Source organism: Simochromis diagramma, unplaced genomic scaffold (genome assembly GCF_900408965.1).
Source record: "Simochromis diagramma unplaced genomic scaffold, fSimDia1.1 OVJJ01000343.1, whole genome shotgun sequence".
Classification (NCBI taxonomy): Eukaryota; Metazoa; Chordata; class Actinopteri; order Cichliformes; family Cichlidae; genus Simochromis; species Simochromis diagramma.
The window spans coordinates 7,783,708-7,809,847 of NW_024386831.1; the positions used below are offsets into that span (position 1 = coordinate 7,783,708).

The 26,140-nt window shown below is 43.5% G+C and overlaps 1 protein-coding gene across 3 annotated transcripts; it reads right to left on the minus strand.

Moving 5' to 3' along the window:
- Positions 1-23,194, minus strand: wnt6b (wingless-type MMTV integration site family, member 6b). 3 transcript variants are annotated; one of them, XM_040027767.1, is made up of 4 exons: positions 23,057-23,194; positions 12,857-13,077; positions 3,796-4,091; positions 1-2,658 (listed from the first exon to the last, which is right to left on the minus strand). In XM_040027767.1, the coding sequence occupies exons 2-4, from the start codon at positions 13,053-13,055 to the stop codon at positions 2,197-2,199; spliced, it is 957 nt and encodes a 318-aa protein (XP_039883701.1). In that variant the 5' UTR covers positions 13,056-13,077; positions 23,057-23,194; the 3' UTR covers positions 1-2,196. The 3 variants fall into 3 exon arrangements, with proteins under 3 accessions (XP_039883701.1, XP_039883700.1, XP_039883699.1); XM_040027766.1 differs by having other exon boundaries at positions 22,953-23,194; XM_040027765.1 differs by having other exon boundaries at positions 22,417-23,194.
- Between the last annotated feature and the right edge of the window lie 2,946 nt (positions 23,195-26,140).

Below are 26,140 nucleotides of genomic sequence, written 5' to 3' on the forward strand. Positions count from 1 at the left end.
TAGAAGTAAAACATCAGTGAAATCTATTTTATTGTGTGGAAATACTGAAACTAAAAAGTATCATCATAGTTTAAATAACAATTTGTCCAACTACATACAAAGTAACTTAATTATCAAAAGGAATGATAATGTATCTGGTTTTGAACGGTGTCTTCGATGTCAGTCACGAGCCACTTGAATCTCTTTAGGCATTTATGTTTAATGAAGCTGCAGTGTTAACATCCAAGTATGCAACCATTTCTCCTGAATACAAAGACGAGGAGCAGATGGAAATAAAAAGCAATATCGGACAAAACTCATTTAAATAAATGACCAATGAACGAAGAAGCTTTGCTGGTTAAAGACGGGCTGAATTATGTTACAGTGACATCGCTGAAATGTTTTTTAAAGATTTGCGTTCCCACCAAACCTGATTGGAAAGTGTTAAAAAGCTGAAGAAGGGGGAAATTCTCAAAAAACACCACTAGTGATAAGATGCAGCCTCTTCATCACTGCCGTGCTCTGGCTCCGTTCACACAAAAACACTAAGGACTGCTGTGACAGCTGTTATCATGACCTTAAGTGGTTAACATCAACTACAAAATGGACTTACAGAATAACCATCGGTTAAGTTATAAAAGTCTGTCACACAGCAGACGATAAAAGTGACGAGGAAGCATCCAGATGTGAGCCACGGTGCGCCGCTAAAACCAGCTGACTCTAAATTATAAATGCGTACCTACATGAAACCTCGCGCAAACACAAAAACCTGAACAGAACAAACTGAAGCAATGTTGTGTTATAGTTCAGTATACTTGCTGTGCACTGCCAGATATACAAAAGTGTAAATTAGATGATACAATAAGTTTATGGGTATTTCTGCTGAAGAGGAACAAAGCAACAAAAAAAGACCTCGTCTGTGTCGCTCAGAGACAGACTGTCCAGGAGTGGTGTGCTTTCAGTAAGCAGCATACTGCAGTTTAACAGACAGCAACAAGATATATACACTGAAGGATATGGTGATAACTGGCCAACCTACACAAACACAATAATGCACACCTTCTCTCACACACACACACACACACGCACGCACGCACTTACAGTATCAAATAAAAGCTAACATCCATAGTGCATTATTATTATTATTATTAGCCCTGTATATCATAATATATAAACAAAATGCATCATATACATTTTTTTGATAACAAAAAAATATCATGAAAAAAAAAAGGTTTCTATTTTGGTTCAGGAGAAACAGCCGACTGCAGGTTTGATTGCCAAGCTGATGAGGACGTCCGCGGCAGCTGCTGCATCCAAAGTGCTTCTGAGAGACAGACGGAAGCAAGTAGTCATCATATCTTTATATAAATAAGAGTCTCTGCTGGCAAGCCAAGTCCGCACCTGCAAAGCATGGTGTTAACAGCATCTTTGCAACTATAACAACGGTTTACAGTTTCCCTTTTTTACATTTTTCATGTAGTAGCAGAACAACAGGTCAAGACCAGCATCGTTTTGTTTTCTCACTATGTTGATTCGCTGCAGTTACAATGACTGAGACACAGTTTTTGGTAAATGCAAACTCAAGAATATGATTACACTTGTTAAGACGGAATATATATGAAAGATGGGTGTAGCCACCAAAACATTCCCCACTGGCATGTTCATATGGGGGTGATTTGCCACGTCCTGCTTTACTGTCAGTTTTACCTGAAATGAGCCCATCGTTTACAAACTGGTTGAAGAAGACTTGAAAACAGCAACCGAGGCTATAAAGTCAATACGTATTGGGGAGTTGCTCCCTGCTGGGTTTTGGAATTAAAGCAGGTTTAAGGCACTTTTGCATTTACTTCACTCTTTAGATCCGGAGGCTACGTCCATCTTTTATGTCAAGTCTATGAGCATTACACCGTTAGATAACAGTACGTCTATGAGCACTGGAATGGAATATGGGCCATAGTGAGGTCCTTAATCTTCTTACTACCCTGCAGAATATCGTGGAATAAAAGCAACGTCTCCTATTAAGCAATGTTGTTGAACTGCAGGTGGAAGGAGGATATGGCATTGTTTCCATTGTTTCAACTTCTGACTGAGCTTGATAACCATAAACTCGAGATCCTCTGCATCTTTCACGCTATCCAAACTAAAGCAAGAACTTCAACAAGTAACAAAAGTAGCTGTAATTAACAAAGTAATTTGACTACTTTAAACTTTAGTTCGTCAGTGACAGAGACTAAGCTCTTTTCGAACCATGCACTTTTTGCACTGGACGACACAACACCAGTGGAAACGGCATAAGCAGTTCTCCTCAAACACCACCGTCTCCTCCCGGAAGCCTCGCTCGCAGCACAACAAATCACAGCCGCTAATGTCCATGGCCGTGCTGTTGCATATACGCCCCTTTGTTCCCAGCGAACCTGTTTTTCGATTTGCGAGGCAGAAATCCGGAGACTCGTCCGAGTAGATCAGATCCTGCTTGTCCGGAGGTTTGATGTTCTGGCCCACAGGGATCAGGGTCTTCCCGTCATTGCCGCCCATCACCTTCGAGGCGCCGTTGAATCGCTCCAGCAGGCGGTCGCCCACTTCACGGAAATGCGGCATCTTTTTCCAGCACGTGCGCAGCGTGCACGAGCCTGACAGTCCGTGGCATTTGCACTCAGTCCTCATGTAGAGCTTTACTGCCTAAAGGGGGGAAAAGGGAGGTGAAAGAGGGCAGACAGGTGAAAAAGAGAGGAGAGGGTTTATCAAGCAGAAAGAAGGACAAAAACAGTTAACGTGTACCCTGAAGTGAAGCCGAGCTGCTTATGACAAATGACTAATTCGCCAAAGAAGAATTTATTATTGTGTTTTCATGATATATGACAGACAAAGGCCCTGGATCACACACACACACACACACACACTGATAGATAGGTAAGATAAAAGCAGACGCTATTCAGAAGGAATTTAACTCCCCAGCCCCCCTCTCCCTCCACGTTGCCTCTGGCCTTCCTACATCTAACAAGCCTTGACAACAGATCATTCACTTATAATGCACATAATTAACCCATCACACACACACACACACACACACACACACACACACACACACACACACACACACACACACACACACACACACACACACAAATGTGTATAAAAGTAGACATGCATTCATGCACATAAACAGACATTTGGGCGCATCGCAGCACGCTTATTTCTCAACCTCTGGGAATTTGTGTGCAAGTTTCTTCCTATGTTCAAACAGTTTGTTCACTAATGCTACAATTGGACTGCATCCCAAAAACCCTCCTCTCTTCCTCTCTACCTGCCGCTGACCCCAACTAAAGTGAACTTTATAATTCGGTGTTGCTTGTGCATCTTTTAACAATTCTGCAACGAACTCAAACAGCGACAACGCCGCACAAGGAAATGTGATCCTGAAGATTTGCCAGCGTTCTTCTTATAAACAAACACCAAACTAAACTTGCTCCTTCATCTTCCAGTAGCGCGGTAAGACCGTCATGGTGGTAATTCACAACACAGAGGAACTTTTAACTTCTACAGTGGCAGTAGAAAGGCTGCCTCCGAGGCTCAAAAACAAAGCGCCGGGCACGTTCTTGTTTTTTTTGTTTCAGAAACCCGATTCTTGTTAGAATATCAGCTTACGGCACGACACAAATATGGCTGGAGGCCGCGGCTTTCTCTTTTCGCATGTTGGTGGAATGGAAAGAAGCATTCCAATGGACAACCGACACCTTTGTCGAACTTTATCAGCAGGTGAAACATGCATTCTTACTACATTTGAACAGGATACAGAAACTTTGTGAAACTGCTTACCAGTCTGCCAGCTTCGTTATTGTGCAGGTCGACGAGCGTCCTGATGTCACTCTTGCCTTTCCTCCTCTTGGCATCCATAAACTGCTTTGACTTTTCATAACCAAACTCCACATCATCTCCGCAGCCCCCCCACTCCCACTTGACCCCGTCCCCAGAGGAGGACGGCTTCGGAGGCGGTCTGTTCCTGGTGGCCTCACAGCCGCACTGCAGGAGGTCTCCCATACTGCAGGCCTGCGTCACAGAGTGGGTCACACCGGCGGCTGTGATGGCATAAACAAAAGCTGTCTCCCGGATATCTACAGGAACAGGTACAAGCAAAAGAGGGGGTTCGGTTACTGAGTCTGCATGCAGCATTAGAAAAGTGCTCACAAAGAGTAATTCCACAGATATCTGATGACTTTTACCAAAGTTTGAAGGAATTCATAGTAATGACAACTTATACAGCCCCACTGCAAACATGTAAAATACAGGATTGTATAAATATACGCCATACACATTTTCTATTCTAAATCTTCTGGATGTGAGTTGTAGATTTAATACAGGCGACATTGATGTCCTTATAGAACCTTGGCATCAAGCATTACAGCTCCTGCCTGATCATTTTCTACTGCAATGGGACAGTTCTCCTCATCTCCAGTCCCCCTTTCGCGAGATCTTCCCCAGGGGACAATTCTCTGTGCCGTTTCGATCTCATACACACTACACTGCCAAAAGTATTCTCTCGTCTGCCTTCACACGCATATGAAGCTGAGCGACATCCCATTCTTAATCCACAGGGTTTAATGTGATGTCGGCCCACCCTTTGCAGCTATAACAGCGTCAACTTTTCTGGGAAGGCTTTCCACAATTTAGGAGTGTGTTAATGGGAATTTTTGACCGTCCTTCCAGAAATGCATTCATGTCTTTATGGACTTTGTGCACTGGTGTTCCCACAAAGTTGGGAACACAAAATTGCCCAAAAAGTCTTGGTATGGTGAAGCAGTAAGAGTTATTTTCCCTGGAACTTAGAGGTCAAGCCCAACTACTGAGAAACAATAATCCCCCCCCCCACCAAACACAGTGCAGTCAGACAAGTACTGTTCTCCTGGCAATCACCAAACCCACACTCTGCCAGATGCTGATTTGTCACTCCAGAGAACATATCTCTGCTTCTCTGGAGTCCAGTGGTGGCGTGCTTTCCACCACAGCATATGACGCTTTGCATTGTAAGGTTTGGATGAAGCTTGTGAGCCCGTTCCACGAAGCTTCACCGTTCTCGAGTTAATCTGAAGGCCACGCGAAGTTTGGAGGTCTGTAGCGACTGACTCTGCTGAAAGTTGGTGACCTCTGAATACCGACGGCAGTAAGTGTTCATATATGGGTGATGCTCCGTACATACAGAGCTGATTTTGCTGATGGGTCGTAACAAAATCTCAAATCTTTTGTCTCTCATGTAAAATGCTGGATGTCATAAAACTTCATCTGGCTCCACAAACCTGACTGGAAACACTTGGTGTCCAACTTCTTTGATTCTGATTGTTGCTCAAACCTCAGCTGACAGACTTGCAACAACTGAGACTTTAAAAGCCTTACATACATGTAAAATATGTGCATGCAGCTCTTCTGGTGGGATGAGTTTAGTTTTTAAGTCCAACTGTCCAAAGTTGGGATTCACAACATTTGGACACATATTTTTCATTAAGTGGTCAGTATTGCTCCACAGTCAGCTGCAGGACAATAAAACAACAAGCATCCCTCCACATCTGTCTCTGCATCCCATCAGTCGATATCTCAGCCCCACGGAACAGGATAAGAGCGCTTCTCTCTCAGTCCTGCTCGATCACGACAACTGAAGCGTCGCTGGCTTTGTGGTGCTGAGGACGGCTATTTCTCTCTCAGGCCAACATAATCGTACACACAAGCTCTCACACGCCACAGCTGCTGGTTTATTTCGAGTGCATGGCTTAACGCTGCTGGTTAAAGCCGTGCTCAACTACAACTGCAAATCGATCGTCTGTCTCCCCGCGGGTGCTTCAGCATTTCTGCCACCCACAGATCAGCGTGTCTTTATCCGGGGTTAGAGCAGCTATTGTCCATCACCTGACAGAAAAAGAGCAGCTATAAAAAATTGCTGAGAGCTAATGCACGTGAACACTGCTCTTAATCTTACTTTAAATTGAACGTTTGTTGCAGAACAAACTGGAATAAAAAAGATTTGTGTGTTTGCCCTTTTTTTTATGGCGAGCAATGACAACACACTGATGCTGCTACCATGTGCTGTGCAGCCAAAGCCCATACAGGGCTTGAACGATTGGCCTTCTGAATGTCGATCTTCAGGATAGAAGAACAAAACCAAACATTTACAGTTTAACACGTTAGCAAGTAATATTATCATAAGTTAATAACGACACGCGTGTGTATGTGATATTTACTATTTTAGTATGTTAACAAATGCTAGCTGATGGGGACTAAACCACAACTGAGCACCTGCTGCTTGAGTAAAGAGGTTTATTTAGACCTCACGAGCTGCATCGCCAAAAACAACAGCGTTGCCCTCTGACCTGAACATACGTATAAGAAGCACAAGAATTATAAGAAACTTTCTTCAGGTTTAGAATAAGACAGACAAAAGATACTGCTGCACTGTTGTGTGAAAACATCAAAGCTTCCACTCTGTGCTGTCGTGCATGACTCAGTAAGTTGTGGAACCACATTAGTCTCTTTAAAGTGTTTGCAGACATTTGTTTATGCACAGCTCTCTGAAGGATTTCATCACAACATTTCCATCAGGTTGAGGTCCCAAATACCAGTATGCCCAGTGTGCCCAGTGCCTGAGCACCTTGCAAATACTGAGTATGAGTTTTTTGCCAGATGTGGTGCTGTGCATTATCTGGCGAAGTCTTGTCGTTTGTTCAGATGCAGTTTTGCAATCCTGCACCGTGCTGCCATGTTCATTTTAGAGAGAAGACGCTTTCTTCTGACAATCCTCCCACGCAAGCCATACTTTTTCATTTTTCCTAATAGTGCTGTCATGAACTTTAACATTAAACATGCTAAATAAAGCCTGTATGACCTCTCAGCTGTAGCTCTTGGTTTTCTGCAGTTCTGTGACAGACTGTGACGTTGTTGGGACACACACGAATGCTCCAGATTTACAGAGGTGGCCACACTTGCTGATCATCAAGAGTTAATCAAATTTACATTTAATTAGAAGCACCTGGCTGTACTTACCTTCTCAATTCTTATGGAGGCAGTAAGATGTTCTTAGTTTATCACAGGACTGCACACGTGTGTGTGAGGTTGTTAAGTGTGCAGGGATAAAACAATATGATAACAATTTGTAGGAAGATGTGTTTTAAATAGTGTAAGGCCTGCTGAGGATAAACTAAACGAAAAAATATCTAAAAATAACCTCTGAAGAGAATAAAACACAACAGTTTCACAGGTTTGAGGGAAAAATCTTATTTTAACCACTGTGTGCTGAGTTTACATGAAGCAAAAGCATTTTTATTTCTAGGAGCTGGAAGGCAGCGGCTGTGCAGTCACCACTATCAACACTGCCAGCTCTATATCGCATGATTCACTGAATGGGATTCATTAGGAATGGTAACACACACACACACACACACACACACACACACACACACACACACACACACACACACACACACACACACACTCTGGTACAAATGCTGCATGTCCCGTCTCACATATCTAATCCTCAGATTTACTGAGCTGGTTCCAACATTTTACACAGCAGCTCTTCACGACACAGAAGACGAGCAGACTACTGTGAAGTGTTAAATGCTTCAAACTGCATAAAACAATATTTTTCACACACAAACTTTTACGAGTGCGCCTGCACTGGAGACATCTCTGGGTGTCTTACAGCTGGTATTGATATCAAGGCTCGCTGGGGTGAGCAGGTTTTGTCGCACGCCACCCAGTCTGTTTGTGTGTGTGTGTGTGTGTGTGTGTGTGTGTGTGTGTGTGTGTGTGTGTGTGTGTCACAACTTAAGCAGACCACACCTTTTTGTTCCTACCATTCGGCAGAAGGTTATAACTGCAAACGTACTCAAATTAAAATGTGTCATCTCCAAAGCATCCCTCCAACTATTTAGAAACACATGTGTGAAACAGCAGCACTTAAATCATTAGTACAATATGGTGATAGCAACACTAGCTGTGTCCAAACAAGCCGAGAGGCCATCCAGATGTCACCAACTGTGCTTGCAAAGCACGACGCTGAGCAGAGGAAATCTCCACGGCAAAAACTGAACATGAAAAGTGTTGTTTGACACGTTTTTCACACATTTCAGTTTTGAGGGCATCAACTAGCACAAGGCAAAAATATCCTCTCTGTAAAAATGGGCCGACAGCATACACGAGGGGGGAAAGCAGAAGGCTTAAAGAAGAGGGAGAAAACGAAGGGAGAGGAGGAAAGAAGCTATCAAAAATCTGATGATTTGAGGCACCCTGTTTCACATTTTCCTCGCAGACATGAATTCCAAACAAATTCCCTGCCACGCTGGGTGTCTGGGCCTGTCTACGTCTGCTTCGATTTCAAAAAAGTCCTTCTGCAGGATCTACAACATATTATTTTAATCGCTTTTTCATCTTTTAGAGGTCATCGTCTAAACGTGATCAGGGACGTCAAGCAAAGCTTAAAAAGGATTACGGCGCAGAGGATCCACGCTATAGGAAAACGTTTGTTTAGGTGAACTGTGGTCATATCAAGTGAGTTTCAAAATGTAAGATCAAAACTTGCTCATAAAAGAAAATCTCTGTCAGAATTTACCCATGAAGTGATTCATACTTTTTAAAAACAAGGAACACCCAGATGGGACAGTTTGAGGAGAGGTGGGGAACTCCTGATATAATCACATATGATGTGTGGAAATTAACAGTATCTATAAATCCAAACACATATCAGAAGAGACGGGTTGTATGTTGGGGCTGGACTTCAGCAGTTCTCACTCTCACAGGAGGTCAGAAGGCTACATGCTCGTTTCAGGCCCCTCTTCTGTGGAACCAGATCCCATCCTGGATCCAGGAGACAGACACTATCTCTACTTTTAAGGCTTCAAACTTTCCTTTTTGCTAAAGCATATAGTTAGAGCTGGACCAGGTGACCCTGAATCCTCCCTTAGCTACACTGCGATAGGTGTAGGCTGCTGGGGGATTCCCATGAGGCACTGGGTGTTTCCTCTTCACTCACCTCTCTGCATTGAATCATTAGTCATTATTAATCTCTGGCTCTCTTCCACAGTGTGTCTTAATATCCACGTCCATGCACACAGTATCAGTTTAAAGGCTCATTAATGTTAAAAACACTGACAGGAAAATAAAACATCATGAAACCCGTGTGTCAATCAATCAGCACAGAATCTGAATCATATCTGTGAGTCAGCCTGAGCATCATTAATGAGAAGGTCTGAACGTTTCTGACATGATTGACGATCGGCTTAATTAACGTGCAGCCCCAAAGCAAGAGGCCTTGGTTCGTAACACAGGACAGAATTTCACACACAACTCTGCACACACAATTTGGAATATCTCCTATGTGATTACCAGCATCACTGTATGGGGGCTGGCTCGCACTGGGAGCCATGCTGGCTCCATGGTCTGTATGTTTTCGAACACAGAGAGGATAATAAAGACTGATGTCAAGAAAGCAGAAGTCTTTGTTTGGGAAATAAGTGTGTGTAAGATGTTTATGGCCCAAGAAGAAAACAATCTGATGCACATGCAAAATGAGCCACTGGGACACATCCACACTGTCAACTATCACGTGCTCAAATTTGGCAACGACTCTCATTTTAACACATTTTAGAGCCAATTCCTACCATTGCTCAGTGCTGCTCCAGAATCCCTTTTTTCCCACAGACAGTGTTTGTTGTGCTTCCTTTGTCTGTATTCTGTACAAACCCTGTGAAGCTGAGCGTTAGCAGCAGTCCACAGCATGCAGCTCATGTCCATACTGTGGGGAAATGCAGAGCGATTCCCCACAATTACAGGAGCCGATACCTCACAATTTCTATAAAAATAACTCAAACTAAATCCAGTTTAATCTCCAAGCCTTAAAATGGGCAAAGATCTAGACACAACTTGTGAACCAGTCTGTGGTACTTTCCCAGTTTGTTTGTTTTTGGCAGGGTTTATCTCATGCACCCACAAGTTTCTCAAAGCCCACGTCAAGAACTGCTGACGATGCCAGGACACAATTTCTTTCCGTCTTTTTTAAGACAACGTGCCTCTTGTTGTGTTAAAAGATGGTTTTTGTACCCAAGCAGCAAACAAACATTTACATTTAACGTACGCAGGGAGGCGAGGTAGTAAATGTTGTGTTCACTTGTCTTCCAAACCAGAAAACAGGCCCGTCTTCTAGTCCTGTCTAAATTTAAACACTAAAAGCCTTCTGGTTAGGTTTTGCAACAGGTGTTCTGAGTTAAAATTCAGCGTTTCACAGCATTAACAGCATGCTGCAAGGCAACCTTTTCCCATCTGCAAAAAGCTTTTCCTTCACAGGGACCTGGGACCCCGCAGAGCACATCTGCCTGTGATCGTATGATGCCGATTTCCCATGTTGACTGACTTGTAATGAAATTAATCAGAGCGCCCTGCACGTGATACAAAAAAGGTGGCCAATTTGTTAAAATATACAGTTCTTGACCGAGCTTCAGTCTGTGATGAGACGGGAGTGAGGACACGTTGGCCCTTGTGTCAACGTGTTCACTCATTCAGACGTCTCGCACTAAAGTTTTGAAATGGCAGTGTTTCAGTAATGTTGTGAAATCAGCTAAAACCCCTGTTATATAAACACACAAACACACACACACACACTAAGTTTTCACCTTCAGCGTTTCTCTTCCATCTGCTGTCTTGACGCAAATCAAAAATTAAACATTTGCACCATGGATCCTTGTATATGCGTTTTCTTTCCATACACCGAGACGTACTGAGTAATAGTTTTCATCATTATATGCACACACACACAGACGCATGTGCTGCACAGTTATTAATACAAAATAATTCAAAGCTCTTATTCCACCGACTGCAGCTACAGTCGTTCCTCGTTTCCTCAGAGAGTCGTGTTGACGTACAGCAGCGATGCAGCTCAAGATAAATCCTTTTCACAAACACAGCAAGAAATACACAAACGCCATCACTCAGGTCTTTAAACTGCTCTTAGGCTGTTTGCTAAACAGGATTCGAAGCCTGTTTAACTCAGTCAGTAAAACACCTTTCCACTGTACACGTGAAAAAGCACACAGAGGGATGAAACGTGATTGGTAAGAATCATTAGGATTGGGAGAAAACTCACAGTACTGAACAGTGCCCAGCGAGTCGGCTGCTGGAGTAACCGTAGGTAAAACAAAAACAGCAAAAATAAGCGAATAAAGCAAATAGAAACACGATGCCTGCGGCGAATCGATGAGTTGGCTGCCACAAACACAGCAGCAGAGAGTGACACAAAATGAGACGAGCAATCAAAGGAGTCGAGGCAGCTTCCCTTTTCAAACCTACGCACGGCGTAGCTGTGCTGCTGCTGCACGTGACCTGACAGAAATCGTGCAAAACGCAGCCTTCGTTTTTCTGCAAATAAAAACTGTCATGAAAGTGTCTCTGTAAGAGTGTGTTGTTGCAGAACTGTAGAGGTCGATGAGGTTAAGCAAACCACTTACAGCCAGAGTACATTAAATATGAAGGCACTTTTATTTTGACATGTAGTGCTACTAGTCTATGATAAACAGCCATTAAGAGCAGATCCAGGTAATTGTGGACAAAGGCTTTAAAGCAGGGGAGCACTTTGGCCTCCCTTATAGACAGCCAGGAATTCATGATTAATTGCTAGTCTGTCTCCTACCGGTAGATTCTTGCCCTTTTCCCTCTTCTCTCCCTTCCTCTCTCCTTCTCTCTTTTTCTCCTTTCTTTCTCTGTCCAACAAGACTGGTGTCATAAATTCATATAGGAGACAAAAACAGTCTTTGGTCCACCTTCATTACAGAAAAATGGCTTTTCTGATGTCACACTGTTATTGAGCTGTAGAGCTTAACAAGAGAAGGCATTGAGAGCATTATTGCATCTATAATTATAAGTTATTAAAGTTAAAAGAAACATAAACTTCTCCATAAACTTCAGTTTCGCAGGTCTTCTGTGTTGATTGTAGGGGTGAGTAAACATATCTGACACATCTAATGGGTATTTGAAATCTCTCAGCCGCGTAATATGTTAGTTATTTTGATTTTGTCTCAGCTGAAAGGAGCAAAAATGCCTCCTGATGCAAAAACTTATTGTGTTTACCTTCATTTAGATGGGACGCACTTCTTACTGTCAGGCCACATGAAATCAAAAGTGCTCCAAAAGGGAAACTTATTGGATTTTAATGGCAATCGTGCAGTTCTAGTATGTTACTATCTAGAATTATTACACATCAGAGCCAAACTTCATTTTGCACATCTTCCCCCACTGAGGCAGAAATGAGTTTAATGAAATGTTTGGCACGTTGTGTTTCCTTTGCTGTAAATTAATAATACGTGTGCCTTGTTTGTTAACTAAACACAAAGATAAAGGTCCTCTGTAATGCAAGTCAACGGAGAGACAAGAAACTCTCTATGAATCTAATCAGACAAGAGAAAAAACCAACACAGTAATTGCAGAAGACCCAGCGGTGACCCTGCGTCAGTTATATTACAGACTTCAAAGAGTTGGAGGAAGATGTTAGGAGATCTTAGGAAAGATGTTAAGAGAAAGGGCATTCTTAGCTGATCATTTCAGGCATGCCCAATCTGATGAAGAGGAGAGTCAGTCAAGTGTGAATACGTCTCCTCAGACATACAACAGCTGCCCTTGTTTGTTCGAGTGCCATCAGGCAGGCTTCTGACCTCAACTTGATGCAAGGACAGCGGCTGTAATCGTAACCCCGCCGAAGACACGACAGCTTCAAATTGAATTTTGGCTTGTAGCGCCAGGTAGACATGAGAATGATTTAAATCTTCTTATTTAACTCGCAGCACTACTTCCAACTATTCCTCCAAGACTGCATGCATTTTACTAAGAAGAGGCAGACGAAGTCACTCACCTTGTTGAAGTATTTTCCCAAAGTATTTGTGGTGGCTGGTGCAGTTCCACCTGCGGTACCTGAACTGGTACTGGCACTCCCGGACGCCCAGCCTGGCTCCTTTGGCCACCTCGTTGATGATCTCGGGCTGAGTCTGGCACAGCTCAGCCTGTTTCCCCGCCAGGCGCTTTGCCTTCCTGCAAATGCTGTTGGGGTCCATGACCAGTGGACTGCCCACCGCCCTGTTTGAACAATGTTAGAGAAGAAGAAGAAGAATGGTTTCTAAGCAGCGTTATGACAACAGACAGTTCACGCGGCTTATCTTGTCACTCGGGAAACTCTGCAATCATCAGTCGAAGAAGGTTTTTCTTTGGCTCCTCTACCCACCACATCTCAGCCATGCGACAATGTGCTTCTTGAATCAGCATGTGGGAGACAACAGCATAGTTTCCCAGAGGAATCCTGACTCTGATGTCAGATTGGCAAGTTTAGACTCTGTTATTGGACTGCGCTCGGAGGAACTGTGCGGTCCTCAAAAAGTTGGAAGTCATGTAGTTGGACGGCTTTTTACAGTTGATTTTGATGCTGCTTAAGTTGATTTTGGTAAACCAGACGGCAGTCTTTCTAGATTTCCTAACGATACAGCCTCTCTGTAGATTTTAGAGATGTTAAGAGCTTTGCTGCTTAAACCACACAGAGTCCTCAAAGCAGCGCTCCTTCAGGGAATCTGCACATATTATATTACAGAAAAGAAGAAGAAAAAATGTTTAAATGTGAGGGAAAATAAATCAAGCTCGCTTCATGAAGTTTAAATATTTAAAACATTAATATGTATATACACATTTCTTGCATTTGATGAATACAACTGTGATCGTCCTGAGCAGCTTTGACAGATTAGTGTATATAACACAGATAAATAGTTTATTCTAACTCTTAATGGGAAAGGGGGAATTGGCTCTGCCACGTGGAATCACTGCCAGCATTTGTGGACACTTCAGTGTCACTACAGGGAAAGTGACTTTATGAGAGGACTTTATTTCCACTCTTTGCTTTTCTCATCTCTGCCTGCTGCCAGTTTATCCTATGTAGAACACCTACTCCATGTCTGCTCTGCATCTTTTCATGCTTTTTGTCCCTGGATGCCAGCAGATGTGATTCATAAGTTGAGGTTTTACAATTAAATAGGGAGGGAAGGAGAAAGCGAGGGCGAGGAAAAGGCCAACCCATAGTTTTCATTCAGCCTCGTTCCTGTTAATAGCACCTCCTGATATCATTCTTCTGCCTTGAGAGTTTGCTTTAAGAAGCAGAACAAACACGCTCGCCAATTCTCTCCGCTGGCGGTCTGATACCCAGCACAGGCTCCTGCGGTCGTTCCTGCATGTTTTTGTCTATTTTTAGACTGATATAATAATTTAGATGGCAGGCCAACATGTCAGCGGACGACAGAATTAAAAGTATCTTTCACACATAAGAAAGTTCATGTTAGCCTCTTTGCTGAAAGAGGCGATCGTGGCTCAAGAGTTGGGAGTTCGCCTTGTAATCGGAAGGTTGCCGGTTCGAGCCCCGGCTTGGACAGTCTCGGTCGTTGTGTCCTTGGGCAAGACACTTCACCCGTTACCTGTCCAGCAGCCTCGGCTCTGTCAGTGCGCCCCAGGACGGCTGTGGCTACAACGTAGCTGCCATCACCAGTGTGTGAATGATGACTGGATGTGTAAAGTGCTTTGGGGTCCTTTGGGACTAGTAAGGCACTATACAAACACAGGCCATTTACCCTTTAATATGGTACCACCGGGACTTTGTTATGTTACAATAGCAGAAGAACACATTTGTAAAGCACCTAATCCCGAATAATCATCCATTATACAGAGAGCACAATGGGAAAAAGCCAAATGTCATGTTATATGATGAAAGTGCACTGGCATCTCCACACACAACTGTGGGACACCCACTCTTCCATTTCTTCTGTGGTTACTTCTGTGTGTTGAAAACACTGCTATGGAAACAATGCTGTATTTTCATTACAGGTGTTCTGTGTAAACAGTGTAGCTGTGAGGCTACAATGAGTGTTTGTGTGGTGATCCCACAGATAATTGAAACATACAGACAGTGTGTAGGTGTTAATTACCAGGTACAGGTAAAATACTTAGCAACATACACTCCCTCCCAAAAACCACTTATTATCTACCCACTGCCACCGGGGAGCATGTGTGAGAGAGCGAGGAAGAGATAAATGTCACATTTATGTCTATGCATGCAGGTGTACGTCTTTGCAGTCTGTCTGGGCTGTGAGAAAGGCAAGACGCTCATTGGTGCGTATGTCTGCAGGAGGGCTCATCACGTGCACGCGGCCCGCTCTGTCAGCAGCTCGCAAAAACCAGGGTGGCTTTTATAATGGGAGACCCGTAAAACTAGTGAATGCACTCGAGTTTTATTCCGACTTCTGTCCACGGCATTCGAAAAATCCACAGACAGCTGGAGCCTCACAAACAAATATATGGATAGATATCGGGAGAGAGCCAGAGAGGCCAAAAAGGAAACTATTAAAGGATAAATTTGGCACCAGGATCCCTTGTTCACTACTACATACTACTCCACCTGACACTACTCCATGCACATGCTGACTTTATGAAATGCAATCATGTTATTTCCTTGTCTCCCTGTTCAAAAGGGCACAACACAGGTTTTTCACTTCACACCTTCTGTGATGCATTCAGAGTTTTGCTCTCGGGATGAACGTAGCATTTAAGACATCAGCGTAACTTTGTGCTGAGCATTGGGGGGGGGGGGGGGGGGGGGGTCAAGATCTCTGTCTAAATAAATAAATAAATCTCGGTAAATTCCCAGATGATTAAACATGCAACTATTTTGCTGGTAATACCTGAAATGAGTAAAGAAAATCAACAGCCTAATTATGCAAGATAATTCATCATTTTATTGGCTGGTTGGGTTTGATTATTGGGGGGTCATAACCCCCCTAACTCTCCTGAAAATTACACCCCTGGTTTAAGAAAGCATCTTGTCTTTTGTTCTCTCTTTGTGCTGCTGCTCACAGCGGACCTACACAGATAAGCGGCTTATTCCCACGAGGCAATCTGCTTTTATTTGTATTTATACTTGTACAGTATACATACAGTGAAAAAGCCCCATTATTCCCGGCTGTCGAAGGCGAGCACACTGTCCCATCTGTCCAGTATCATCTCCGCAGGTTGAATCCTGAGTTTTCTTTGATTAACCACGTTTTTTTAAAAACTGAGATCAATGTCACAGAGACCTGGTTATTGCCAGATCTGTTGCAAAAAAAATCACTTAAATCGAGGCTGTCCAACAAAGTGAAGGGGGCCAAAAGATCACAAATAACAGCAAGTAAGTAATGCAAAGTCTAAGCCTTTGGGACTCCAGCGAATCACAGTGAGAGCCAACGTTCACACATGGAGACAACTTGGAACTGTGCTGAAACTTCCCAGGATTACAGTCGAACACAGTGGTGGTTGTGTGATGGTTTGAGGCTCCTTTGCTGCTTCAGGACCTGGACCACATGAATTCTGCTCTCTACCAGAAAATCCTGAAGGAGAATGTCCGACCATCAGTTCATGACACGAAGCTTAAGCGGACTATTGCAGCAAGTCCGAAATGAAGGTTTTCGAAGTGTGGACTTAAATCAGACTTAGTTGACCTTAAACAGGCGCTCGTGCTGGAAAAGCCTCCAATGTGTCTGAATTAAAACTATTCAGTAAAGCAGAGTGGGACAAAGCTCCTCCACAACAGAAAGACTCATCACCAGCACATCACAAACAGTGGGAGATTTTGCTGACAAGGCAAAAGCATTTATTAAGATTAGGAAGCAACTACTGTTTCACACAGAGCGGGTAGGTTTGGACAGGTTCTTTCCCTTAATAAAAACTGTGTTTGCTCTTCTTCTTTTTGCTTAATATAAACATTTATTTGAAGATTCAAAACATGCGACAAATTTGACAAAAAAAGTAGTCAGGAGGCTACATATATATGTGTGTGTGGCTTTAACACCTGTGAGCTCGGGCTTTGACTGCTCTCTAAATGGTCCGTTTGACATTTGACATCCATTTATCAAAGAGATACGTCACTCTCATGGGCATCTCAGGCAAACAGCTCTGGCTGTGAACCTTCTGTTTGCCAGGGGCAGCCAATCAGAAGAAATTTGCCTTCGAGAGAGGCTGGCCTTAAATGGGAGCGAACAGCTTTTTATAGAGAGCAAATGAACACTGCGTGGCAGCACGAAAGCCCAATGTGAGATAAATATGGATTATTTTGACAGCAAAGCTCCCAAACGGAGCTGGACATGAGAGATAAAGTTCCCCTTTAAGGTTGTGTCACGCAACACAGTGCCGTCTTCAGCTGCATAACAATTGTTATGGTATACCTTAATATAATTATAATAATTAGCTAGCTCTCGACAAGCAGAAACAAGCCCCGGCATGACCTAAATAGAGAGTCATTACAAAGTAAACTTAATTAAACTCAGAGCTTTTGCAAGTTTTAACAATTAGGAGCGATATCGACATAAATGGATACATCAAAGCACGATCGTGCAACGCTGGGACACAGTAGGAAGAAATCATGCCTGAATTTTGGCTGCACATCGGTTGGGTAATGTGGGTTCATCAGACTCAGAAGTTTAGACAAAGGGCACGAGGAGAGTGGGAATGATGGAAGTGAGGTGAACTCAGGTGGAAGAGCACATTGCTGCAGATATACCCAAAAATGGGGTGCATTAATTCAATGATGGGATCAACGTGCTGTAAGTGCCTGGCATTCTTGCCCTTGTTTGGAGACTGAAACATTATAGTGTGCATCAGTGTGAGGAAGGGGAGACTCTGGACTCGCTTTACCGTGGATCCAAAAAGTGCGGATTTCAGGTGCAAAAAAAAAAGCAGGAAAAAAATGTTTGTAATGTCACAAAAAATGCTGATGATCCACGCAGGTGCACTTACAGTGCAGACACAGATAAAAGCTTGCATACACGTCCAAGTAGGAACTTCAAAGCCGGGCAAGTAATCAGATCCTCTTCATGCAAAGTGCCACTGTTCTTCAGTCAGTCATTTATGATACAGCTCCTGAGCAGATAACCCAGTGCAAAACACTGAGAGGGAAGTTCAGTCATTGATCGTATCAGCAGCTTTGAGGAAACACTGTCTCGCATGAACAGTTCTTCTTGAAGATAAAGAGCCGGGCACAGGCAGAGGAACGCGGCAGACGGAGATAAAACAAGGCTGAGAATCACAAGTACTCGAATCAAAGGCACTGATAGGAAAACTATCACTGCTATGACAAATATTCAGCTGCTCCAATCATGAGCTAAACATCTACAGTTTGTCTGCAGTTCGGTCTGCAGATTCTTTCTTTGTACTCTTTATTAAAAAATAGGTGTCAGACATGATCAAAGGTCTTGGATTGATAGTTTTTCACAATGGCAATAATTATATAATAACCATATTATTTTTAGGTCACAAAGGGATTCGACACTGGCACTCATAGAGACCTCATATCTCATTAAAGATCTCACGCCACCGTGGAGCTGTGGGCCTTTCTCTTTTTTCCACTCCACCCATGAATGAGTGAATTTCATCCCTCCTTAATCCCTCAAGTATGCTGCAGATGAATACAGTCACGACAAGCGCTAGTCTGAGACGCCGGAGCGAACGAGACAAAGGGAAAGGGTCGGCAGGAGTGTGAAAATGGAAACAAGATGCTGGGCTTCGTTAGAAAACAAAAAGGAAACCGTTCACATGTGATGTAAATGTGTGCAAATTCAAACATGCTGTTCCCAAACTAAATTTCAAAACGAGCTCCTGGTTCTCGGCTTCGCCGTTTCTCGGTCCTCTCAGCCTGAACGTGTCGATCGCTTTCAAACACGCTCGATCCTGCTGACACGCTGCCGTGAAACGAGCCTGAAACGGTGACATTTGCTGCCATAAAAAGTTTCAGCACTCATAATGGAAGCAAAGGCAATTAAATGTGACCAGCAGGAAACCAACAACGCCGCGCTAATGTCACGAGAAAAACATTATTCTGGTTTAACAACCGTGGCACACCCAGTGACAATTAACAGATACATTTCTGAGTCAAAATATGGACATATTCACATGACTGCATGAAAGAGCTCAACAGCACTCGTGGAAGATGGAAGGCGGATCCTGTTTGTGTGTCGCAGGCGTGATGACACATAAAATAAAGCTTTAGAGCAACTAAACTGTCTCTTTCCTTTTAAGAATAACGTGCACCACCAAGCTGTGGTTGCCATAGTGACATCTGTCCATAAACTAAGCCAATGTGTGAAGATGTTTCTGCCATTTCAGATTCAGATTTTTAGATCAGATCAGTTATTCACGTCTCAAAGTTTAAGATGAGAGAAACAGCCTCGGCACATACTTTTACCATTTGATTGAAATGCAGGCAGCAGATTAAACGTCTGTAAAAGGTTTTGAAGGGTTTGCACAAGCGGTTTTTAAGAACAGGCTGACGGGAATCGAACCCGCGTTCTTATCCGACACCTAAATGTGAAAGGCATCAGAGTAAATAACAGCGCCTGCTAACATCAGCACGGTATTAGTTGGTATCACTGCTGCACATGTGGCTTTGTGTGCAGGTATCACCTGATTAAATCATCATAGTTGCGCAGATCACACACAAGAATGTTCGCAGATAAAATAGTCCACATTCAGACGGGGTATTGTCATTTCCCGGACTGTTACCCAGGAAACCTGCGTCTGTGTCCCATCTTGGACTACTAGTCTTACTCTTTTCTTTTTGAGTTTTTATTTAGATGTTTGTTTAGGCACTAAAAGTGCTCAGCTTGGTTAATTATGTCGGACGAATCTGTCTGTGAAGGTAGTCTTTCTTCATTTTTGTCTTTGGAGGTGTTGTTTGACTGATTTGAGCATTAACCAAGGAAGCGATGGCGCGTAATGAGTTCTTCATCTTCAAAGGTATTCTACCTGTTTTTTAAGGAGGTCCTAACATGTGCCACCGAGGCTTAATTCGCTCCTCTTCCTCGATTCTTGGATATTTAGACATTTCTTAGACAGTCGTTCTCCTCTGCTCTGCATTCTTCTGACATTATAATATACTGCTGGCCTGAATGTCTACCAAAATATATGCTGAAACACACTAACACACACATAAACAATTTGATGTCAGTTCTCTGTTGCACATAAAGCCAAACCCACATCGTCATTTAATGTTTATCTTGCCCCATCTGCCTGGTGCTGATTACACGTTTAGCTTTCAGCCCAGGACAAGATAAGATCTGTTACAATGAAACTCTCTGCTGATGATGGCAGTGCTCACTATCCATTTTGTGCGAGTGTGTGTTTGTTTGCGTGCATATGAGCGCGTATACATATATATATATATAGTCACCATAATGTGTGACTGAATAAGTGTGTCTGTATATCTTGGAGTGCATGCAGCGCTGACACACACACATGCAGTATGCGTGTGTGTGTGCACCTGTGGCACGCTCTGCGCAGGCCGTCCGCCGATTCAGGACTGTGGCGCACAACAAAGCTGGCCCTGCTCAGCACTGCAGTCAAAACTAGCATAAGAGAGCAAAGACATTCCTGACTGGTGTCTGAGTCTCTGAGCTTTGCTCTCTGCTCTCAGGCCAAATGATTAGAGCGCTTTAATCAGCAGAGGCACTGAAAGGACAGCTATCTCCCAGCATTTCATCTCGCTCACTCTTCGTCTCTCACTGCAGCTCTCGCTTTTCCTTCATCAACAACCTATCTGCGTGATAGGCATTTTCCTTCAAAAGACAAGTACGGCAAAAGACATAAGGAGACAGAGACATTCAGAAGGAGACCGAGAAAGAGAGACGTACGATGGTATGAAGAGCATCTTTCAACAGAGAGAATCATTGTCCTGGCAGACAGGAGAGCAATCCACAGGTGTGGTTTCACTGCTCCACAGTTGGCCACACTGTGTGCGTTTCTGTGTATGTGCTGGTGCATATATGCCCACTCATTTATGTGTGTGAGCAAGTGTGTAAGTGAGCTAGAGAGCGAGTGAGAGAAGATGACAGCGTATGTCAGTGGGGATAAAAAGGAAGTAGCTGATTTCTTCGCACTGATTCTCTTCTTCTGCAGTCTTATTTAAAACAAATGTCCCACACTGCCAGCCGAACAGTGACATCAACATCACAGATAACAGCACAGCTCTGTGTCAGGACTCTTTCGCTTACTGATTTGCATTGAGATGAGCAGATTTAGCCCAAATAAAGCGATGAATTCACGGCGACGAAACAGACTGCTGACCCTGTACGGACATTGTTTTTCTCTCTTTCCTTCCACAGCTGGGTACCAGCACAGCTCAGCAAAAGATCAGCACTTTTCTGGCTGGCATTCACTTTGCTGGCTAAATAATAAACACTGTGTTTTGGCCCAACAGCAACACTTGGCCTAAAAAAGGACCTCTGTCTCTTATATTAAAGTCTGGTAAAGGAAAACTGTGATGTGGTGGTAATGAAGATGTATACGCATTATTGTTATTAACCTGCATTAATGGCGTGAGCTGATGTCAAATTACTGTTTAACACATTAGTTATTATAGTAAAAAGAAAAACACCTTGTACTGGATGTAAAATACCAGTAACACTTGAACCCATTCTCTCTTCTCCCTCTTATTTTTGCTCACTTTCACAATCTGTAACAGATACAGTGCAGCCTGTGGATAGACAAGCAGAGACTCTTGTGTTTTATTAACAAAGAGAACTCGAGTTAATTCAAACTATCGTCACAGATTACCTCCACAAACCTATTTTTCTACAGTAAGACGGAAAAATGGCAAAGTGGAGGAGCTCTATCTACCAGTCATGCAAGGACATAAACTCACACAGCTTCCATGACACTACATCCCACACTGACCTTGACTGGGCTGTGAATGAACAGTGGGAGGATTCAAGTGGAAAAAAATCACAAAGCTGCACATTCAAACACTACAAAAGTGTGTGTGTGTGTGAGAGAGAGACGGAGAGAGAGTTTGATTCCTATTGAAACAGTAAGACAGACCCTCACCAAGAGAAAATATTTTATCAGCTGATCTGCTGTCTGTCTCTCTGTCTGTCTGTCCAACTGTCACACACCTTGTGGAGCTGAGCCTATAGGGATTGTTTTATGATGACATATCCACTGAGCCCAGAGGGCCACCTGACATTCCTCCCTCTGAACTCTCACTCACAGACACACACACACATACCACACACACCATCAACACCACATCCACCAATCTCCCTGTCCTCTCTATCGCTGCAGACAATGAAATGCACACACCTCCCTCACCTCCCTGTCTTCTCTTCAGGTTTAGTCTCTCACTCTGGGAGCACCTTAGATTGTTCTTGAGCATTCTTGGATTGGGGTAGTTTGCTGGGAAATGTGCTAATCATTAATCACTTATTAATGTTATGCTACTGCGCATATATATTTATATATATGTGTGTTCATTTAGATTTAAAATAAATAGGAAAACCGCGATTACGCAGAAATCACACGAAGCTTTGGGTTGACGGGAGACAGACAGCGAAAAACACGTGGTAGTAAATGCAAACTCACCACCACAGTCCGATGATATTGACCGGACAAAGCGAGATAAAGAACAGAGCCAGCTGGATCCGCGAGAGACGAGCCGTCATGTTGAAATCCTCAAAGAGACTCCCCACCAAAGTTTCGAGTGACGATCTCAGCCAGCACCGAGTTATTTCTTAAATACATAGGAAGTCCCTGCTTGCTGTCTGCGGCTGGAGTCGGTGCAGGCGCGCTTACAGACTGTCAAGAAGAGCGCAAAAATTCAACTGCTCGTCGGCCGTGCGCATCTTAATGCGCAACAAAGTTGGTCAAGAGGCTACTGCAGAGATGTCCGCTTTCAAAGGTGTGGTTAACCTCTGCATTGTCGTTTTGCCCCATCTGTCGCAGCACGTTACATGCTTCCAGGGCGGACCGAGGACGAATCCCGAAAACACTCAAGTCTTATCTGACTGCGAAACAGCGCGTGAAAAAGCTCCACTCGTGAGGATCTTCGGCTCTGACTCATTTTACTTAAAAAAAAAAAAACTGTCATATCAGAGTCAGAGAGGAAGAGGAGCGCTTACACATGTCTAACAGTTCACGTCTTCAGGCGCGGAGCCCCGCTGGCCCCACTCTGCTCGCCCTCAAATGACGCCCGGATGAAGTTTCGGTAATTCTCGGTGCTCACCGGCTGCAGGTAGAGGCGTCTCTGCCGCGACGGCTGTCAGTGTGGGCTCTATGGATGATGAAGGCAGCAAAAATGCTCTCCCACCTTAGCGTGACGTCGCTCGGGGCGAAGCGAAATCCTCTGTCACTCAGAAAGGAGAGAGAACGAAACTGCAATTAGTTTTAGGAGGAAACGCGCACGCGCACAGAGGGGGGGCCCTGACACGAGCCCGCAGTGTTTACGGTCACCCGAAATCAGAGCTGAGGGGATCACGGGGTGACGTCAGCACAGGTGTGATGGCACTGCTTTGATGCTTGTGCCAAAAGGTTATACGCGTTAAATTCACACTTTCATATTTAAGAATCGTTTAAAGCAAAGACTTTAAAAACTACACACATGTCGCACGTTGGAAGTTATTTTTAATATTGTGTATATTTGTAGGTACTTGCATGTGTGATCACCTATCTGGCCAAGGGCATATCCATTGAAATTCAACACCACTGTGCTGCCCTCACACCTGACTTTGTTCCACTGCAGTGATGCAATCAGTCACAAGTTAAACACGGACTGAATCAACCTGACACGTACCTCTGTCCTTCCACAGACCATAACCCACACTCTCAATGCCACCACGGACGCTACTCAAGCAGCTGCGCGTTGGATTGTAACAATAACCCAAATTCATATTTTACTCATAATGTTACGACCGCAGTCTGCAAACGAGTCTGGCTCAAAGGGGCAAAAATAGTGGAAACTTTACAAGTGCTGTAAAGCTTCGACTACAACACACATCAGAACACATCAGTGCATTTCATTTGCGTTTATATTGCACACCGTCCTTTGTGGAACTTATTCCTCATTTTCCTCAAAATTTCAATCTGACGTGATTTTTTTCTTCTAAAAAAGGAATAAAAAAAAGAATGAAAGTTCAAATTCATCAGAAGTAATTTTATATGCTTTTCCACACAGTCTCAGTGTGCGAACACTGCTGAAAATGTAATCTTAGAGGGACTCATCACCCACATCTGAAGCCGTTTAAACTGCTAAAACTGTGCTGATGTGCAAGTGATGTACAGATGCGGTTTTGCTTTGATATTAAACGTTTTAATGATTACAGGTCCAAATGCAAAAGCCCAGAAACTGCATTTACGCTTTGCTAGAATTTAGTATTCATCTATAAATATGAAAAGCTGCACAAAATCAGAGCCCATCAACACGTTATTAATTAAAAGATCAGATGGATTAACTCACAATAGATAAGTTTCACTGTGACTGTTTTAATATTCTTAATGTTCACACAGCAAACATCTGGAAATGCAGAATGAACATTGCACACATTTGTTCTGCAGCAGTTTTAGTCATGCTCCCTTTCTCTTTGTAGTTATTTAATAATAGTCGGCAATGGAAATAGACATTTAATAACACATTAAGAAATTTGCACTGGCTTCTGTACGATGAAGAAAATTAAACGAGAAAGTTGTCTAGTAAATACAGCTCCAGTTGAGTTTTGACTCATATTGATTGGGTTCAGGCGCCGTTGCCGGTTCGTACTGTAATCCCATCACTGATGGAGAGAGAGAGAGCAGATGAAGATGGATTCCTGAAAACTGTAGATGCCCAAAGTGGGTCAGAAATGTCTCTCGGGTTCCTTCGGCAGTAGACTGTCCTCCCAATAACTTTGGCTGAGATTGTGCCAAAATCTGTCAGGTGCAATTTAGTGAGGGTGAAGATTTTCATGCTTATGGCTTCCAAGTGATGACCTCAAGCTGGTCATTCCCTCTGCCGCTTTATAGTCAGAGTGGGTTATTGATTACGTGCACGATCAGATCAGTGCAACCTGGGTTCAGTTTGCTTCAGCGATGAACCTTTGTGATTCTCCTTTCCAGACAGCGCTGTTATTGTCAGACATGATGCATTGCATCAAAAATTCAGATCTGTGATAACAGCTCTGATATTCTGATAACTCACAGTAAAGCTGCACCAGTATATTTACAGGCTACTGGTCTACAACAGTCTGTTTCTCCACGGTGGATCAAACCATCGTGTCTGTGAAGCCATTCTGAGGTAACAGGCAGACACTTCAAACTTATTCTGCTGGGTTGACAGTTCATATGACGTGATAGTGATTTGCAGTGGAAAAAGCAAGTTGGTACAAACAGCAGCGCAGCAAACCAGTGTGAAGAATACCTTAGGGCAATATTAGATTAGCAGGAATTTAGTGTTAATTTGATTCAGCCTTCTTGCACAGCTAATGATGTTTTTCTAACTGTTGAGACAATGTTCAAAACGGACTTTGTTGACTGATCCGTTCAGCTTCTGTCTCACATCCTGGCCTCGCTCGGCCTGATGTTATCCGTGTTTTCTGGCATCCACAACTCCTCAGAAGTGATATGTTGGCACCTCTAACTGTTTAAACTTGTTACTTACACAAAGAAAAGAGTTGAATGCATCTAACCAAAGCAACAGTATTTTTTCATTTCATTGCTTTATTGTAACTGAAAAGTGTCTGCCGGTGGAGTGACAAACGTATACGGATTGCAGAAAGTTTTGTTTATCATTAGCTGAGCTGTAAGGCTTCGTGTCTCCATTGCCTCGTTCCTCTCGCTTGTGGAGCTCACATAACACATAGTCACGCTGAAGCAGATAATTGGCCTCCAGTGGCAGGAACAGAACATGGTGTGATGTTTTAGCAGACAGAGCTGTGCTGCGTGGAGAGTGCTGCATTGATATGCCGGCTGGGACCAACCACAACAAAATTAGAAAGTTATGAAAATTGAGTTATCTCTCAATGATCTATAAATAACTGCAGCATAGTTGCGAGCATAAGCATGCCAATTGAACTGTGCTTTATACTGGGTGTTATCTCACCCACCTTACACACTCTCTCTGCCCCACTTTCTCTCTCATCTTGCCCCTCGCTCTGCTGGATAAGTGTGTTTTGTTAGGGAGGGCTGATTCTTCATACTTGGCTGAGGCTTTATGGACAATAAAGATCTGATTTCAAAGTCCAGCAGGGTGTTGGGCCTGGGGTCTTGGCTCAGCTTTAGCTGCCTGCTGGGAGGAGACACTGCACAGCCCCCAACCAGATGGCCTTCAGCCCACATA

Excerpts from the sequence above, each read along its gene's own strand:
- wnt6b (XM_040027765.1), bottom strand. The coding sequence starts at position 22,496 with ATGACGGCTCGTCTCTCGCGGATCCAGCTGGCTCTGTTCTTTATCTCG. Across the intron at positions 13,078-22,416 it reads AATATCATCGGACTGTGGTG|GGCGGTGGGCAGTCCACTGG; the intron begins GTGAGTTTGCAT and ends TTGTTCAAACAG. Across the intron at positions 2,659-3,795 it reads ATAACGAAGCTGGCAGACTG|GCAGTAAAGCTCTACATGAG; the intron begins GTAAGCAGTTTC and ends TCCCCCCTTTAG.